The following is a 15430-nucleotide window of genomic DNA, read 5'->3' as shown; positions in this document are numbered from 1 at the left end:
AAGGACCGCCGCCTCTGTGGGTGAGCCGGTCCTTCAGGGCTCCACTTCCCGGCCGCCTCTGTGCGTTAGGCGGTCGGGAAGTGGTTAAGGTGGCCATACACTGATCGATTTGCCATCAGATCGACCAACAGACCCCTCTCTGATCGAATCTGATCAGAGAGGGATCGTATGGCTGCCTTTACTGCAAACAGATTGTGAATCGATTTCAGCATGAAACCGATCACTATCTGTGCATTCCGAGCGGTATACGGTTTGCATTACATGTAAGTCAGAATAATTTGCATTTTATTGACCATCTCTATTTAGGACACTCCCAATGCTTCCATATATGGAGATCTCTGGTTAGCTCCCCGCAGGTCTGTAACCATCCTTTTCTCTAGACTTCAGAGCAGCTCGTATCGTTCATTGTCACTGCAAGGCTGACAATCTACTGTCCACACCACAATCTAGGGACAGGTTGGGGGAAGTCGGTGAAATTACCAGTATGGTTTTGGGATGTTTGAGAAAATTGCTGTAGCCCCCCAAAAAACTCCATGGAAATGGTGGGTGGGACATGCACAGTATCCAAATAGCGTTCTTGGTGGGAAATGAACCTGAAATGTGAGGCAGGAGTTCTCAGTGATACCGCAGAGGGGTCGGTACATGCAGATAGACACCCAACATAACAAGTTAGAACTCTTTACTGAAGAAAACATGCAGAGATAAATCATACAACACCATCAGGTAATGGAGCTTGCTTAGAACAGAGAGGAACACAGAATGCATACAGGAAATCACAATATCATAGAGATCACTGCACTTTACAGACACAAGTGTCATCGTATTGCTTTACTATACTGCAGTTTAAGCAATAATGTTGCTAAATCCAACACTCAGCACTTGTCTCCATCAGTTGGCACAGATCCTGGCAGTGCTTTTGTTTCACTGATGTGTATTTTATTCTAGGTCCAGTTGTCATCTGTGAACTCTCCTCCTACATTACCTGTTGGGGCTCCGGGACTTGAAGCAAGCCTGTCGGGACTGTCTCTCACCCCGAGTGCTCCAGCAGCCGCTAGTGCTCTTACCTCAGGTACACCTACTGCCACTTGTCACTTACAGCTCCTTTTTCTTAAGGTGCCCATTAACCGTACAATGTTTTGTGAACAATCATTTTCGATAGGATCGTTCAGATTAAAGAAACAATGTATTTAGTCGATTCACACACAAAAGAATCCAATTTGCCATGATGTCTAAACCAGTTATGGTCATATCCAGGAAAAAATCAGCAGAACAATAATTTCTTTAAAGTGTAACTGTCAGGCATGAAATCAATTCTTTATTTTTATCTGGTAAACCGGTAATAAGGATGCTAACCAGGCAATCCAAAAGTTAAAAATCACTCTTACTTATCTTATCCATAAATCATCATTACCCATTTGCCCTAGCTCTTATTTGGTACATCTGTCGCACAAAGAAGTTGCAGGGCATGCTGGGTTTTCTTTCTTACGTTCCCCTTTTCGCCTCAGACATAACTAATGCAGCCTGATTGGCTGGTACTGGTTCTGTACTGTATGTGGTACCCAGTATATAACAGTATATAGGCTATTGACTGGTTGGATTGGTCAACTCTCCCTGTCTGCCTGTTTATCAGAGCGGTATGAAGAATAGATTGCGCTGTGCCCATAAAACACGCCTCTTTCACCCTTCTTGCCCATCCTTGTATCCTATTTACCTCCTTCTCTGCCTCTTAAATGTCGCACATGTGCGCTTGCGACGCTTCACTATAGTCCTCAGCAGCGAAATCTGGGAGGCAGTAACAGGATAGGGCGTATCACCCGCCAATGACACCTGGCATATAAGACGACCCCTGACTTTTCAGATGATTTTCAAGAGTTAAAAAGTAGTCTTATACGCCAGAATATACAGTAATCAAGTCTAGCTCAGAATGAAATCAGTATAGATAGATAGATAGAGATATATAATTTTTTTTTCGAGGATACTCGAGGTGGCATGATGAGATAACTTGTGTATGTACAGTTCCAAACACAAATAACTTCTGTGTTCCTTTTTTTCTTTCTCTGCCTGAAAGTGTTAAACATCAGGTATGTAAGTGGCTTTTCCTGTCTGAGTCAGGACTGGGCCAGACTACAGTGTGACCCTTACTAATAAGGAATTACAACTATAAAACACTTTCCTAGCAGAAAATGGCTTCTGAGAGGGTCACTAGTTCATAGTTTTTAGCTCTGGCATACTTCAATGAATGTGTCATTGAGCAAAAACAATAAAACAGTAAAAACGTAAAAAAGTAGATCTAAATATAAAGCAAGACTGGTGGAATATCTTAAAGCGGTATTGTCACCATAAAAATCAAATTTCAACAGCAACTGGTCTGAGTGTATTAAGTGATAAAAATGCTAATCCTACATTTAAAACTTGCAAAACTTTTTCTGCTGTTATGGTTTGGAGTTATCACATACTTTATGAGCACTGTCCCTAGTGCCAAAGAGTTGAATGCTGGGAGTTCTTTTTATCTATAATATATTCCTCCTCTTCCATTTATTTCCCTGCCAGCATCTTATCTGACACACCCTCTAATTACTTGTGTTTACAAGCAAGGCTGAGGTGACTTAGTGATTGGAGGATACGACAGTGTAGTGCCTAGTATACACCTCAGTGGGAGTGTCTGAAGACTCTGGGAGGAGGGCAGCTAATGAATACACAATGAGCAAGAGAAGGGAGAGGGGGAAACAAGAGTCAGGGAGGATAGGATGTCAGCATTAGCTTGGCAAGATGGCCACTGCCTAGAATAGGATTTTCTGCTTTTCCTTTATAAAATTCACAGGAATCGTTACGTGGATAGCACAATACATCTGTTATGTAAGTAGAAGTAGTATATATCTACTTACATATGTGTTTTTTATTTCTAGGTTACCATGGGTGTTGCTTGTTCTTTAAGTCATTTTTAGGAGAAGGAGGATAGATACAATTTGTTTATTTCATTAGTTTATTTTCATATCGGGTGTCTTTTAAAAGGAACCAGAGGTGAGAGAGATATGGAGGCTGACATTGTTTTCTTTTAAATAATACACATTGCCTTGCTGCCCGGTTGATCCACTGCCTCTAAGCCATAGACCCTGAACAAGCATGCAGATCAGATGTCTATGCCAAATCTGACAAGATTAGCTGCATGCTTGTTTCAGGTGTGTGATTTAGACCCAACTGAGCAGAAAGATCAGCCGGACTGCCAGGAAACTGGTATTGTTTTATAAGGAGATAAATATGGCAGCTTTCATAGGTCTCACAGCTTGGATTCCTTTTAAATGCATTTTCCAAAAGCTGTGTCTACGCCCTCAGCTGTTCTAAGATAAGCAAATTATCCTAGGCAGAACCCAGTCATTTTGATGGTTTTCAAGTTGACACCATTTTGTTTGGATCAGTCAGGCTGTCCCTTTAGTTACTGACCTCTCTGATTAATTCTCAGGCATTTAATGACACTTTTTTAGACATTCTTTAAATCTATACGAAGTCCTGGAATACAGCTTTAGCTCTGTTCACATCTAAAATTTTAATTGCAAGCTCAAGTGTTTTGCAATTTGATTTTTTTTTTTTAATTATTTGATTTTTTTTTACTCCCTGTAAAGCAAGTCAGGGCGTGAACTCTTTGACCCGGAAAAGAATAAATACAATCACTGTACAAAGTGATTTTGTGAGCCTTTAGCGCTCTTCCTATACCTTCCATTAGAGCAAAATCGCCCCAAAAAATGGTCCAGGCACCGCTTTGCTGAACGCCCAGCACACGAACTGCGCTGATATGAACCTTCTCATAGAGATTAATTGCACAAGCATTTTGTGGGCGATTTTGAAAATCGCCTGCGCTTGAAAAAAGGGCAAAAACGCCCCTAGTGTAAACGAGCCCTAAAGGTTTGATACTTGAGTAGATGTCTCCCATCATCTTCTAGAGCAATGTAAAGCTGCTTGCAGCAGAGGGCAGTGTGGAGCTGCTTACAGCACATATCAGTGGCTGTTACCCCTTGCTGTGATGTGAAGATCAGTGGATACATTGTATAATAGGACAGGACACTGAAGCCTGTGATTGTCAGCTCAGCTTCCTGAATGCACAATGTGTATCACTCAGTGGCTGAGCTGCAGAATCGCTGTGTCGGAGCCCTTCCATTCCCTGCTCTTATTTTATACTTGCTAGTGTATGTTTTCACGTAGAAAAGTTGATACAACTTTTCTGATAAGTTTATGCACATTTCGTAAGGTTTGAAACTTGACCAATCAGAATCATCCGCTATTGCATTTGATTGGTCCAATGCCAGGCTGCATACATTTGCATACAATTGTGCCTTAATAACTTGTGTACAATTGTGTTTTTTACAGGTTTACCAACGGTTTCCGTATTAACTCCACAGATTAATCATTCCCTCGCCTCTGTTCCTCTAAATCCAGCCGTCTCGCTTCCAGGTAATTCTGTACAAGGTTTCTTTCACACCTCTTAATGTGAACCCGAGCCGAAGCTCAGGCTCAAAACCTGGTACTTACTATGAAGAGAGGGAAGCCTCAGGATACTAATTAGGTGTCCGATGATTTTCGCAAGCTCCCCGTTGCTGAGCGTGGCCCCCTCTGTCATCCGAAGCACTCCTGCTGCCTTGCAGTGCGAGAGCTGTGGCCAAATTTCATTAAGATTAATGGCCACTGTGGCAGGGAAGAATGACATGATAGTGTGCAAGGGGCCTTACGGTGCCCATTAAAGGCAACTCGCCCTATATATGAAAATATAAAAAAATGAACCTCTCCATAAGGGGGGTTTGTATTACAGTGAGCTGTTGGGTGGGAGGTGGAGGTTGGGATGTGGCAATACTTACCTAGGGGGGGGGCTTCTCTGACTTCCCATCTGTATTGGATTCTCCATCTTCCCCAGGGAGAGACTGCAGATTCAAGCTCCTGGCAGGGTCTTGCACCACCTAATGCCTGCTTGCTTTGCGGTGGTCGGAGACAAGCAACACCAACGTTAGCTTCAAAATGCTGCAGCTACAATCTCTCCCTGGGAAAGAGGGTGAATTCCATACGGACAATGGGCCAGAGGAGCAGTACCCCATTAGTAATACTGACAAGTGCCAGTGGGTGGTGAATTGAACGCTAGATCCACCTGTTATCTGAGGTGGCTACTATTTGGTAAGCGCAATCAAGGATAGAGTGTTTTTGCGTGTGCTGCACTATTCACTATAGCACGGGTGTTTGAGGATCTGTTGTAACAGAGTTACGCTATGTGAAGTCTGTTTTGCATTTATAGGACTTTGTGACTAAGTGGAGAGCGCAGTTCAGCGGTTTTCAACAGTTTGCATAAGTATTACTGAACACGCAAAATTTATATAGTGTGAAATCGATTGTTTGCACTCTTATTCGGGTGCTGATATGTGCAAACTGTGCGTACTATGGACAGACTACTGTACGTTGTATTGATCAGTTTTATGCTCTTATCACACTTGAGCCTAAAAAAAGACTTGCTTTAAGCAGGGCTGTGGAGTCGGTACAAAAATCTTCCAACTCCGACTCCTCAGTTTATGAAATCACGACTCCGACTCCGGGTACCCAAAATGGCTCTGACTCGTTAGTCTAATACTTGACAGGGATGTGGATTTTGTGCAAAAATCAGCTGACTCCGACTCCTCAGTTTATGAAATCAACGACTCCAACTCCGACAATTGCCCCTGACTTTAAGGCACTTTAGACTACAGGACTGGAAATGTAATTATATATCCTGCAGCACCTTTGGCAGTTACTGAGTGCTGCGGGGGGTAACAATAATACCCTCCTTCCTCACACACAAGACAAATAATGTGATTGGCCCCGGTACAGCTAAATGTGTGGGGGAATGTTGATTAGCAGTGGCTTACTTACAAAGATTATTCGCAGTTATCAGTGGAAACTTGTTGGAATTATTGGCAGTTCCTATATAGCACAGGTGAACCAACCGTGGAGAATAGTTAACTCAATGAAGCGTTAGATGGGATGTGAGGTCGTTTCACAAATGCTAGCACTAGTTATTTTTGCACCGACAATCATCCCTCATCCAAAGTCATTTTAAATCTTTTGTCTTACCCATTTTGACGTGATAACGATGTCATCCGAAACTGAATATTCCTTATACAATACAATACAATAATAACATTTGTAAAGCGCTTTTCTCCCATAGGACTCTAAGCAACTTCCACGTCACTGTTGGACTAGTTTACCGTATATACTTGCGTATAAGCCGAGGTACCCACATTTCCCCCAGAAATCAGGAAAAAGTGATTGACTCATGTATAAGCCGAGTGGAGGAAATGCAGTGGCTCCTGAGTTTCAATAATCAAAGTAAATGCCATTTTATATGCGGCTTATTGCATAGGTGAACCAACCGTGGAGAATAGTTAACTCAATGAAGCGTTAGATGGGATGTGAGGTTGTTTCACAAATGCTAGCACTAGTTATTTTTGCACCGACCATCATCCCTCATCCAAAGTCATTTTAAATCTTTTGTCTTACCCATTTTGATGTGATAACTACATCATCCGAAACTGAATGTTCCTTATATAAGCAACTTCCACGTCACTGTTTATAGTATATACTTGCGTATAAGCCGAGGTACCCACGTTTCCCCCAGAAATCAGGAAAAAGTGATTGACTCATGTATAAGCCTAGGGGAGGAAATGCAGTGGCTCCTGAGTTTCAATAATCAAAGTAAATGCCATTTTATATGGGGCTTATTGCAGCGTTCCATACAGGGGTGATTTACATTTCACATAGGGTTGTTGCATTTCATATGGGGTGATTGTTGGATTTCATATGGGTTATTGATTTACAAAAGCTATAGATTTGGTTAAAAAATTATCCGACTGACTCCCGACTTCTCAGTTTATGAAACCACCGACTCCAGGTACCCAAAATTGCTCCGACTTCACAGCCCTGGTATATAGGGCAGGCATCCGATCCTTTCCAGGCACAGGCTGGCTGCAATGCCCCATCACTCGGGGACACAGAAACGGGTAACACCAGACACAGACATGACAGGCTGCAGTAGCCGACTTGTGTATAAGTAGGGGGAAATGATCTTTTATGATATATTTATTTATTTATATATATATATATATATATATTTAATCTTTTCTTACAGCTACTTGAGATTACCTAAAAACAAATGACAACTTGATGAGGATGAAATATTTCTTACCTTATTATCTCTGTCCTCTGTTTCAGGTCTTGTGCCATTATCCACTGGACTTCCCACGTTACCGAATCTACCCAATCTGAACATGCCTGCCCCACACCTCATTCCCAGGCCAGGATTCCCAGACCTGACACAGAACAGTAAGCCCTCTGCCCTTTACATTCATTTGCCGTGCGCTCCTTAAAGAGGACCTCCATGCAAAAACTAAAAATCCGTCAGCGCTGCTGTAATGCAAAGTTATATTTATCTCTGGAGTCTTGTCCCAGCTGCCCCCTGCAGCCGCCCTGTGCCCACGCCGTCCTGGAACGATGCTCTGGCCCCCCGCTGCGGCTAAATTTTGTTTTCGAGCCACTGCACCTGCCCTGGCCGTGCGTGTCCTTGCTCATGTCGCTGTCCTGCGCATGCGCATCCTCGCTCACGTTGCCATCCTGCTCATGCGCAGGAAAAGAAAATTTCTTTCTGCGCAGAACGGCTCAGAGAGAGGATGCGCGGACAAGGCCATACAGACGCAGTGGCTCAGCTACTGGCCAGTCGCTAAAAATGAAACTTGGCCGTAGTGGGGGACCAGAGCATCGTTCCAGGATGGTTGCGGGCACAGGGCGGCTGTAGGGGGCTGGTGACCCAGGTAGGTAAAACTTCTTAAAGAGAACCCGAGGTGGGGTTCTTACATCGCAATCCATATACAGAGGCTGGGTCTGTCTATAGAGCCCTGCCTCTGTTGCTAGTTAGTTTCTTTCAAAGCCCCCTTGCGCGCTGTCAGACCCCATAAAACACAGCCGCGCTGGCGACACGCAGCGTGCCGCAGCCGGCTGTGTTTACCTCACTAATGTCAGTCTCGCCGCTCCCCCGCCTTCTGAATCGCTCCGGTCCCCGCCCACGTTCCATTTCCTCGCCGCTGATTGGAGGGAAGGGACGCGGGCGGGGACCGGAGCGATTCAGGAGGTGGGAGAGCAGCCGAGACTGACAGTGATGAGGTAAACACAGCCACATAGTGCGGCTGTGTTTTATGGGGTCTGACGGCGCGCAGGGGGATCTTTGGAGGGAACTAACTAGCAACAGAGGCTGGGCTCTATAGACAGACCCAGCCTCTGTATATGGATTACGATGTAAGAACCCCGCCTCGGGTTCTCTTTAAGCTTCACTTTAATGATTAAAATTTTAAAGTACTCATTCATAAATTATTTAATGTTTCGCCATTATAAAATATTTTCTCACCCTGATTTACATTTGTAAATTTATCACAGGCAGTGACATCTTTACAGCTGGCAGGTGCATCATTGCAGAATGTTTGTGTGTCCTGAAGTGAGCAGAAACAATCCCTGGTCTCCTAGATTGCTCTGGGGCAGAAGGCTGCATAACTAAATACCATTATACCCATATAAGAAATGTTTTTGATGATGAAACCAGGACAGTTTATGTAACATTGGATATTCTGAATAATGTATTACATTCTACTATATGTCATTGTGGTGACTCTATAACCTGTTCTGGACACAGCTGATTGAATTCTATGTCCTGTTTACTGCCTCATCCCTGCCAGGACGTAGACTTCAGTCTTGTGACGCTATCATCGGTGCTGCACTCTGCTGCCTTGTGACAGCTCAGCTCCTTGCGCCAGTCGGGAGCCCATTTCATTGGCCGCTGACCCTGTGATCAACGTGAGCCAATCACAGTGATCACAGCACTAAAATATGGAAACAAAGGCTCTGGCCTTTAACCAGCCAGAGCTTATGGGCCCTAAACGCTTTGTACAAGGAAGGATGCTGCTGAGTCTTTAGAGGCACGGTAGTGACATAGTAGAATGCAGTAAATGTATTCAGGATACTCACTCTTATGTTAAATATCCTAGTTTCAGCATCAGTAACACTACCTATAATCCTATATTGCTGTATATTGGTATGAAGCCCTTCCATAGAGGCACATCCAAGGCTGTTTATTATGAGAAATTGTCCACCGGCGAGCATTCCTGGAGACCAGCTATGTTTTTCTACTGGCTATAGAGCTCTCAGTAAATGAACATTCCACAGAGATCACCTGCCAGTACTAAAGATGCCACCACCAGTGATCAATTTCAGAAAATAAATCTGGCAACCAAAATATTGCCGCTCTGCTTTTCACAATAAGAGCTATAAACTCAACTTTGGCGGAGCCAGCGTATTTTGGTTGCTGGATTTGTGCACCCCTGGAGGCACTGGGTGGAGGGGTCTGGGCACGCCGCCGCCGCCACACTCATTGGGTGCACCTTCACTCTGTAGAAAATAAATCGGGGAGAGGAAAGATTTTATACTAGGCAAACACTGACTAATTTATAAATGAATATTGTAAAAAATAAGCAATTTTATTCATTTTTATATTGGTTTCAGTTCTTAATGTCAGTAGTAGCAGGAGATAAAGTGGGTATAAGTAGAAGCAAAATTTGTAATAAAAGTACATTTGCCTCTCATTGATCATCACTACTGATCAATAATGTAGTAATTCTTCCATCCATTCAAATTTCATGTAAATGTTAAGCAGCTTGAACTTGGACCAATAAAAATTGACAGGAAGTTCTCCAGATTGGTCCAAAGTCGAGCTGCACTTTTATTTGTCTCTCATTAATCATCCCTATTGAGCAGATCCTTGTCAGTTACACAGGACAGGAGGCCTTGTTAACCACCTGGGCGTTACAGACGAGCTCAGCTTGTCAAGTAATGCTGCGGTGGATTGCTCAGGCCCTGGTGGGCCGATTTGCATAATTTTTTTTTAAACACGCAGCTAGCACTTTGCTAGCTGCGTGTTTTTTCCCGATCGTCGCCGCTCGCTGCCGATCCGCCGCGAAAGAGGGCCCCTTACGCAGCCTAGCCAATCACCACCAGGCTGCGCTATGGGGTGGATCGGGACACCCCCTGACGTCGGTGACATCATTCCGGTCGTCGCCATGGCGACGGGGCAAGCCCTACAGGAAATCCTGTTCAGAACGGGATTTCCTGATCGGTTTGCTCACCGGCGGCGATCGGTAGGGTGGGAGGGGGTAATCGTGTAGCTAGCGCTAGGCTAGCTACATGAAAAAAAAAACGTCAGGGAGGTTAATCGTGTTCACCATTCTTGATACTGCAAACTTTCACTCTTTTCAGCCTGAAGCTAAGAAAAACATTTGCACTCAAGAGATATGCCGACTTCTAGTTTTATTTGGTAAATTATCCATTGCACATAAAGGTGCAAATAGTCCTGACACATTTAAAAAAAAAAAATGCTTTAAAAACTCAATGCTTTGCTTACATGAGTAAGCAAAAGTTTTTGATGTGTAACGCGTCAGGGCTGTTTGCTCCTTTATGTGCATTGTATGAGGCATGGAATAGATCTCAAAGTCGGCATATCGCTTGAGCGCAAATCTTTTTTTTTTTTTTAAGCGAAGGATGGCTGCCTTTGATGTACGCAAACTGAGGAAAAGCTTCAAGATTTGGACGTCTGGGGGAGCAGAGGCGGTCTTGTCTTCTTGCGACCGCAACCTCCTAAAAACCCTAGCCACAGGGGTCAGTAACAAGAAAAAAAAAATATATATCCAGGCACATCGCCTCTAGTTAGGACATTAAATAAATTATTAAGGAAAGGGAGGTGCTGAAGGGGGTGTGGCCAGAAAACAGCAAAAATCTATTAACCCTTCGCACTCTCGCATGCAAATGTTCAAACATGCATGTTACAGGGCCAGAGTTAGGACACCTATGTTTACCTGGGTACTTCTGCGCAGTATAGGTGACTAAGCATAAGAATGCATACTTCTGTGAACTAAGACCCCGGCTTTTAACTTAGCTGTAGGGATAACAGTGGTGCCTGGATGAGTGAATCTGTGAATGCATTTGTTTGAACATTTGCATGCTAGAGTGCGAAGGGTTAATAGATTTTTGCTTTACGGAAGATTGAGGAGGCGGAGCACGGCGCCAAGTGAGCGATCAGGCCGGAGGGGGCTGGAGGAAGCTCCGGGTATGTATGATTTTCTTTTTGTTTTTTGTTACATCTCAGGTTTCCTTTAATTCTCTTTCAGCCTGGCTGTGTTCAGAACAGTGTGGAAGATTTTCTTTGAATCTTTGCAATCGATAGAGCTGAACTGAACGGACTGCATTTTTTAAGAAGCTAAAAATAGTTTATATCAGGATGGTACTTTGCCTTCAATGTGTGTAAATGATGTCATTTATTTTTCTCCTGTCTTTGCAGTGTCAAATTTGCCACCCCTCGGTCCATTGCCTCCACTGAACCTGGCGGGACTGCCTCCCCTCACAGTTAACCCACAGTTTCCAGCGTTTCCCCTGGCACCGATTTCTGGCAACCTAGCGCCGTCACTGCTGGACCACACCCCCACACACCCCACAGAGAGCGCCACGTCTACAGCTGAAGAGCTGCGCACTGCAGACCTCCCCAGCACAGAGCGAGTCCTGGTCAGCAGCAGCACAGAAGCAGCGGTCACTGAATCCTCATAACAGCAGTCTAGGCTGGTTCCGTATATTTATTCAGCCGCCCAGCGTGCTCCCAAATGCAAACAATCATTAATTTCATACTAGTTTGTACTTTATGTAGGAGATCTGTAAATAAAGAGAAATCTAGGTATGAAGAAATTAACCGACCGCAGGTGGAAACTGGAGGGGAAAAGGCCAGACTTTGGCACAGATGTAAATTATTTTAGCATAAACGAGTTTTCAGAAGACTGATGTCTTGAATAAAGAGTTACAGCACGTGCACTATAATTGTGTGTATGGTTCCTCTATGCCACCCACTCTGCTGGGGCAGTACGTCATTGCTCCACCCCTATTAGTGATGGTCATGTCTAGGAGAACTCGTGGAGAAGCATGTGATCAGTTTGGTCAGGTGATACATATTTAATTCTCTGATTTGCTAGTCATGATCATGTGCTAAAAACCTGGATGTGATCACAGCAAATCAGAACTTTGGAAATCTATCAGCTGATCAAACAAATTGCATGCTTCTCCGGGAGTTCTCCTAGACATGACTGTCACTAATCCTTATCTATTGCTGTAGGTCAGTGCTATGGAAAAAGCTGCTTTGTTATACACTTTCTGTAAATGGCATTCAGGAGAAGAGCTACAAATATGTTACCATGTTATTAAAGTAAGAGGTTTAAGATCTGCCGTATAAATACAGCAATAAATTACTGGAATTTTACACTAGTCTCTTTGTCCTGGCAGTCTGTTCTCCACCTTTTTAATAATTCTTCTTGTGTCGGGATATGTGGTTTAGGTGAATAGCCTACTACTAGGGATGGTCAGTGAGATGAGCATTTTTGTGATGCAGGATTATGCAAGTTCCGCATGTAAATGTTTGCAGCTTGAAAATGCACCTTGATGGAAGTCCAGCTAAACCCAAAATTCAACAAGGAAAAGTCTGAAAGCAACAACATTGATTAATATAAAATACAGCTGTTATCTCTTGGAGGTGAAGTGTTCAAATTCATAAATCCCTTGTGCTGCTGTGCACCTATCCATGCAGGCTTAAAGGACAACTGTAGTGAGAAGAATATGGAGGCTGCCATATTTATTTCCTTTAAAACAATATTAGCTGCCTGGCAGGCCTGCTGATCTATTTGGCTGCAGTAGTGTGGCTGGATAGTGTAATGGTGAAGGGCTCTGCCTCTGACACAGGAGACCTGGGTTCGAATCTCGGCTCTGCCTGTTCAGTAAGCCAGCACTTATTCAGTAGGAGACCTTAGGCAAGTCTCCCTAACACTGCAACTGCCTAAAGAGCGCGTCCTAGTGGCTGCAGCTCTGGCACTTTGAGTCCGCCAGGAGAAAAGCGTGATATGTTTCTTGTCTTGTCTAATTAACATCAGAAACGAGCATGCAGCTAATCTTGACAGATCGGACAATGTTAGACACACCTGATATGCTGCATGCTTGTTCAGGGTCCATGGCTAAATGTATTAGAGGCAGATTATCAGCAGGACAGCCAGGCAACTGGTATTGTTTAAAAGGAAAAATAATAATATATATATATGGCAGCCTCCATATCCCTCGCTTCAGTTGTCGTTTATGAATCAACCCCATTTATTTTGTTTTAAAGTATTACTGCATGAGGTAATGCAGAAAACAGCTGACTTTACCGAGCACTTAGGAAAATGTCAATTCATAAAAGCTGTTACCACATAAAAGGCTGAAGTCACCGAGCAGTGAGGTAAGTTACCGACTTGTGTGGTAATTACCTCTACACATGTCAGTAAATTTCAATTCGTAAAGCCTACAGCGTGCGGTAAAGCCACAAAGAAATATGGTCTGCTTTGAAGTGATGAAAATAATGCGGTGTCTGTGTGAGGAGACTGAGCAGGGAGCCGTGACTCACAAGCAGAGGCAGCTGTGACTGACAGGAGCAGGGAGCTAATAGAAACAGTCCGTCTTCCTGCAAGTCGTTGCTGATGATCTGATAGGACCCGCAGCCTTTGCCGGCAGAACAAGCTTTTAAATCCCCCAGGCAGCAGCAGAGCGAGAACAAAACGGGCATCCCATGAATACCTTAGCTTGTGTGGCTGTTTAACCTCTTGGGTTCCTGCTTTGAAGATGTGTAGAACCTAGAGGGAAAAATAACCTAAGCATGGTATGTGCAAACTTTCTTGAAGTTCTTTTAACCACTTGAGGACCTAGGGCTTTCTACCCCTTAAGGACCGGCCACTTTTTTTCCATTCAGACCACTGCAGCTTTCACGGTTTATTGCTCGCTCATACAACCTACCACCTAAATGAATTTTGGCTCCTTTTCTTGTCACTAATACAGCTTTCTTTTGGGGCTATTTGATTGCTCCTGCGATTTTTACTTTTTATTATATTCATCAAAAAAGACATGAATTTTGGCAAAAAAATGATTTTTTTAACTTTCTGTGCTGACATTTTTCAAATAAAGTAAAATTTCTGTATACATGCATCGCGAAAAATGTGGACAAACATGTTTTTGATTAAAAAAAAACCCATTCAGTGTATATTTATTGGTTTGGGTAAAAGTTATAGCGTTTACAAACTATGGTGCAAAAAGTGAATTTTCCCATTTTCAAGCATCTCTGACTTTTCTGACCCCCTGTCATGTTTCATGAGGGGCTAGAATTCCAGGATAGTATAAATACCCCCCAAATGACCCCATTTTGGAAAGAAGACATCCCAAAGTATTCACTGAGAGGCATAGTGAGTTCATAGAAGATATTATTTTTTGTCACAAGTAAGCGGAAAATGACACTTTGTGAGAAAAAAAAAAAAAAAGTTTCCATTTCTTCTAACTTGCGACAAAAAAAAATAATCTGCCACGGACTCACCATGCCCCTCTCTGAATACCTTGAAGGGTCTACTTTCCAAAATGGGATCATTTGTGGGGTGTGTTTACTGTCCTGACATTTTGGGGGGTGCTAAATTGTAAGCACCCCTGTAAAGCCTAAAGGTGCTCATTGGACTTTGGACCCCTTAGCGCAGTTAGGCTGCAAAAAAGTGCCACACATGTGGTATTGCCATACTCAGGAGAAGTAGTATAATGTGTTTTGGGGTGTATTTTTACACATACCCATGCTGGGTGGGAGAAATATCTCTGTAAATGACAATTTGTTAATTTTTTTTACACACAATTGTCCATTTACAGAGATATTTCTCCCACTCAGCATGGGTATGTGTAAAAATACACCACAAAACACATTATACTACTTCTCCTGAGTACGGCGATACCACATGTGTGGCACTTTTTTGCACCCTAACTGCGCTAAAGGGCCCAAAGTCCAATGAGTACCTTTAAGATTTCACAGGTCATTTTGAGAAATTTCGTTTCAAGACTACTCCTCACGGTTTAGGGCCCCTAAAATGCCAGGGCAGTATAGGAACCCCACAAATGACCCCATTTTAGAAAGAAGACACCCCAAGGTATTCCGTTAGTAGTATGGCGAGTTCATAGAAGATTTTATTTTTTGTCACAAGTTAGCGGAAAATGACACTTTGTGAAAAAACACAATTAAAATCAATTTCCGCTAACTTTTGACAAAAAATAAAAACTTCTATGAACTCACCATACTCCTAACGGAATACCTTGGGGTGGTGTCTTTCTAAAATGGGGTCATTTGTGGGGTTCCTATACTGCCCTGGCATTTTAGGGGCCCTAAACCGTGAGGAGTAGTCTTGAAACGAAATTTCTCAAAATGACCTGTGAAATCCTAAAGGTACTCATTGGACTTTGGGCCCTTTAGCGCAGTTAGGGTGCAAAAAAGTGCCACACATGTGGTATCGCCATA

The 15430-nt window shown here is 43.3% G+C and overlaps 1 protein-coding gene across 1 annotated transcript in view; it reads left to right on the top strand.

Moving 5' to 3' along the window:
• The window catches only part of GORASP2 (golgi reassembly stacking protein 2), a 34335-nt gene extending 21984 nt beyond the window's left edge, over positions 1-12351 (top strand). The window contains exons 7-10 of the mRNA XM_068245541.1: positions 946-1069; positions 4363-4446; positions 7222-7332; positions 11384-12351. Coding sequence (XP_068101642.1) covers positions 946-1069; positions 4363-4446; positions 7222-7332; positions 11384-11646 — 582 coding nt within the window. The 3' untranslated portion in view covers positions 11647-12351. The remainder of the gene's footprint in view (positions 1-945; positions 1070-4362; positions 4447-7221; positions 7333-11383) is intronic.
• Positions 12352-15430: the final 3079 nt, after the last annotated feature.

The sequence above is a fragment of the Hyperolius riggenbachi genome, chromosome 7 (assembly GCF_040937935.1).
Source record: "Hyperolius riggenbachi isolate aHypRig1 chromosome 7, aHypRig1.pri, whole genome shotgun sequence".
Classification (NCBI taxonomy): domain Eukaryota; kingdom Metazoa; phylum Chordata; class Amphibia; order Anura; family Hyperoliidae; genus Hyperolius; species Hyperolius riggenbachi.
The sequence above is the reverse complement of the archived record's forward strand: the minus strand, read 5'-3'. Positions and strand labels throughout refer to the sequence as shown.